We start from the raw sequence: 4,239 nt of genomic DNA on the forward strand, positions 1-4,239 counted from the left end.
TTTTTATTGATGATTATTCTCGATTCACTTGGTTTTACCCTTTAAAATTTAAATCTGATTTTTTTGATATTTTTCTTCAATTTCAAAAATTTGTGGAAAATTAATATTCTTCTCGTATCAAGGTATTTCAAAGCGATGGTGGTACCGAATTTACTAGTACTTGTTTCAAAACTCATTTACGTAATTCTGGCATCCACCATCAACTCTCTTGTCCATATACACCTGCTCAAAATGGTCGTGTTGAGAGAAAACATCGTCATGTGACTGAGACTGGCTTGGCCCTTCTCTTTCACTCTCATCTTTCTCCTCGTTTTTGGGTTGACGCCTTCAGCACTGCAGCTTATATTATCAACCGGTTGCCTACTCCACTTCTTGGAGGTAAGTCACCCTTTGAACTCCTTTATGGCTACACTCCACATTATGACAATTTTCATCCCTTTGGTTGTCGTGTTTATCCTTATTTGCGTGATTATATGCCTAACAAGCTTTCTCCCCGCAGCATTCCTTGTATTTTTTTGGGTTATAGTCCTGTTCATAAAGGGTTCCGCTGTCTTGATCCCGCCACCACTAAGCTATATATCACCTGCCATGCTCAATTTGATGAAACTCACTTTCCTGCTATCCCTAGCTCCCAAGCCCAACCTCTTTCCACTATTCCTATTTCAAATTTCTTGGAACCACATCTTCATCATATTGATTCATCCCCCCCTACCACTTCATCACCGCACATTCCTCAATCCAGTTCATCCCCGTGTGATATTTGTTCTGACCTTGTAGATGAGTCTGTGCAGGTTGATACTTCTCTTGCAGGTTCCACTTTGTCACCCTCGACTTCTAATTCAACCTCTATTGAACCTCCTGTTGATTTCTCTTCTTTGAGCACTCATCCTATGATCACACGCGCCAAAGCTGGTATATTCAAGACTCGTCATCCAGCAAATCTTGGTATGTTGGGCTCATCTGGACTTCTCTCTGCTCTTCTTGCATCCACTGAGCCAAAAGGATTCAAATCTGCGGCTAAGAATCCTGCTTGGGTGGCTGCCATGGATGAAGAAATTCGAGCGTTACAACAAAATGATACTTGGACTTTGGTTCCTCGCCCTGCCAACACCAACATCGTGGGCTCTAAATGGGTGTTTCGTATTAAATATTTGCCCGATGGATCCGTCGAGCGTTTCAAGGCTCGTCTCGTTGCCAAAGGTTATACTCAGGTTCCTGGTCTTGACTACACTGACACTTTCAGTCCAGTTGTCAAAGCTACCACTGTCCGTGTTGTGCTTTCTATTGCAGTCACAAATAAATGGCCTCTTCGACAACTTGATGTCAAGAATGCTTTTCTCAATGGAACGCTTATTGAACGTGTTCATATGGAACAACCTCCTGGGTATGTTGATCCTCGATTTCCAAAGCATGTTTGTCTATTAAAGAAAGCTCTCTATGGCTTAAAGCAAGCTCCTCGTGCTTGGTTTCAGCGTTTTAGCTCATTTCTTCTCACACTTGGGTTTTCTTGTAGTCGCGCTGACACGTCCCTTTTTGTCTTTCATCAGCAATCTAACCTTATCTATTTGCTTCTTTATGTTGATGACATTATTGTTACCGGCAACAACTCATCTCTTATTAACAGCTTTACTCGCAAGCTTCATTCTGAGTTTGCTACCAAAGATTTGGGTTCTCTCAGTTACTTTCTTGGTCTTGAAGCTTCACCCACTCCTGATGGTCTCTTTATCAGTCAGTTAAAATATGCTCGAGATATTCTTACTCGTGCTCAGTTGCTCGATAGCAAACCAGTTCACACTCCCATGGTTGTTTCTCAACACCTGACTGCTGATGGTTCTCCTTTCTCTGATCCTACTCTCTACAGATCTCTTGTTGGCGCCCTTCAGTACTTGACTATCACGCGTCCAGATATTGCCTATGCTGTCAATTCTGTCAGTCAATTCTTGCATGCCCCTACTGCAGATCACTTTCTTGCTGTCAAACGTATTCTTCGCTATGTCAAAGGAACACTCCACTTTGGTCTTATCTTTCGTCCATCCACTGTTCCTAGTACGCTAGTCGCTTATTCGGATGCTGACTGGGCTGGTTGTCCCGATACTCGTCGTTCTACATCCGGCTATTCTATTTATCTTGGTAACAATCTCATTTCTTGGAGTGCCAAAAAGCAACCTACTGTATCACGCTCCAGCTGTGAATCTGAGTATCGTGCTCTTGCCACAACTGCTGCTGAACTTCTTTGGGTTACGCATCTTTTGCATGACCTCAAGGTCCCTATTTCACAGCAGCCCTTACTCTTATGTGACAACAAAAGTGCTATTTTTTTGAGCTCTAATCCTGTTTCTCACAAGCGGGCCAAGCATGTTGAACTAGATTATCATTTCCTTCGAGAACTTGTTATCGCTGGCAAACTTCGTACACAATATGTACCCTCTCATCTCCAAGTTGCTGACATCTTCACAAAGAGTATTTCTCGACCTCTCTTTGAATTTTTCAGATCCAAGCTTCATGTTCGTTCAAATCCGACGCTCAGCTTGCGGGGGGGTGTTAAGGATAGTTGACCGTTCATTAAGGCAAATATCTAGATATTTGCCTTACATTACGGGTTACCATATTTTCTCTTTTACTAAATGCAAATATATTGTATTCATTTATTATTCTTTCCTTTTATCGCTATTTCCTTATTATTTGTAATTTACCTTATTTCTGTATTCTGTAAATGATTATAAATAAGAGAACTCTCACCACCATTTGGGCGTGGTGGATTAATCAAACATTAACAGGTTGACTTGCATAGAACACATATAGGTTGACTTGTATTTGAAACGACGAGTTCAGACTAGTTCAAGTGTAATTTAGCAACTCTAGCTTAACTTACTGTATGGTTGGATGAATCGAATGATATACGAATATGTCGTATTTTATGTTATGCATGTGACAACAATAAAAAGATTGAATGAACATGACATGGAAAGTATGAAAAACATGTACACTAATGTTGTACTTTCTATCACGGTCATACTTGTTTAGAGCGTGTTGCCTACATGTCTATGCTACGTCGAACCCTTTACTTAATTTCAAGTTGTATTGTCTTATTATTGTTTTGTTTTTTTTGTAAAACTACTTGGTGAAGTGATGTCTAGGCATGTTAGACGTAAATCACCTCAAAACGTATTATAAGGGGAGTGACTAGTCGTTAACTCCTCCCCCTGATTTTGTATAACTGTTCGGCAAAATCACGCCTAGCTCTAGCATACTTTAATCGTCATCATTCATGACTTTTCCATAATGACTTTTCCATAAATTAATTAATTTTTAAAACAATAAATTAATTAATTTTTTATTTTTTATTTTTTATTTTTAAGATAAAACAATAAATTAATTTTATAAGACAAAGAAGTTGTTGGAGACTTAATGACTTTTCCATAATTCTCGAGCTAACATCGTGTATTCGTCGTCGTCATCATTCATGTAAGGATATTATTAATATTAATTTGTTTATAAAATTGTTAAATTACAGATTAAGTCCCTGAAATTTCAATATTACAAATTTAGTCGCTAAATTGTGAGACCAAAATATGTTTTATAAGGATATAAAAATCTCGGGTAACGGTGGGTGGGCTTAAACGGGTCCATATAAAATTAAAAAAAATTATATCTAATTGATCCATTAAAAAATTATTAAATACTTATGATGAAATAACAAAAATAGATAAATAAAAATTTAATTTAAATGTAAAAAAAGAAAAAGAGAAAGAAAAAAATAGTATTGGACCTAAGCCCATTTTTATTCGGCCCATTACATAGTTGACCCGACCCGATTACTTCACATCTCCAGATTCCGATTAATTTCCGATCTATTTTTTGTTCTACAGATTTCTAAGATCCTTTTATTGTTCCCACAATTCTTCATCTTCTTTCTTGGTATCGAAACGAATCTTCTTTTTCTTTTTTGTTCAGATTGTTCTGTTCGCCTTTTCATTTAATTCAAATTGCATCTTGATTTTCGATTTCTTCTTTTGATTGCAGAGGTTTTGATCTTTTGATTGCGCGCGGTCGAGGTCGAACCAGAATTAACAATGGGATTCTTAGTGACGTCCCTGATTTTCGCCGTGATTGGAGTCATCGCATGTTTTTGCTCTCTAATTTGCTGTAACAGAGGAGCTTCGACTAATTTGTAATGTCCCTTGTTCTTTATCGGTTATTGTTTTTTTTTTTTTTTTTTTTTTTTTTTTTTTTTTTTTT

At 37.7% G+C, this 4,239-nt stretch overlaps 1 protein-coding gene across 1 annotated transcript in view; it reads left to right on the forward strand.

Annotated features, from left to right (window-relative positions):
- Positions 1-3,825: 3,825 nt before the first annotated feature.
- The window catches only part of LOC111480719 (V-type proton ATPase subunit e1-like), a 3,260-nt gene continuing 2,846 nt past the window's right edge, over positions 3,826-4,239 (forward strand). Inside the window, exons 1-2 of the mRNA XM_023125897.1 lie at positions 3,826-3,918; positions 4,024-4,171. Of these exons, the coding sequence (XP_022981665.1) occupies positions 4,074-4,171 (98 nt within the window). The 5' untranslated portion in view covers positions 3,826-3,918; positions 4,024-4,073. The remainder of the gene's footprint in view (positions 3,919-4,023; positions 4,172-4,239) is intronic.

Source organism: Cucurbita maxima, unplaced genomic scaffold (assembly GCF_002738345.1).
Source record: "Cucurbita maxima cultivar Rimu unplaced genomic scaffold, Cmax_1.0 Cma_Scf00006, whole genome shotgun sequence".
NCBI classification, from domain to species: Eukaryota; Viridiplantae; Streptophyta; class Magnoliopsida; order Cucurbitales; family Cucurbitaceae; genus Cucurbita; species Cucurbita maxima.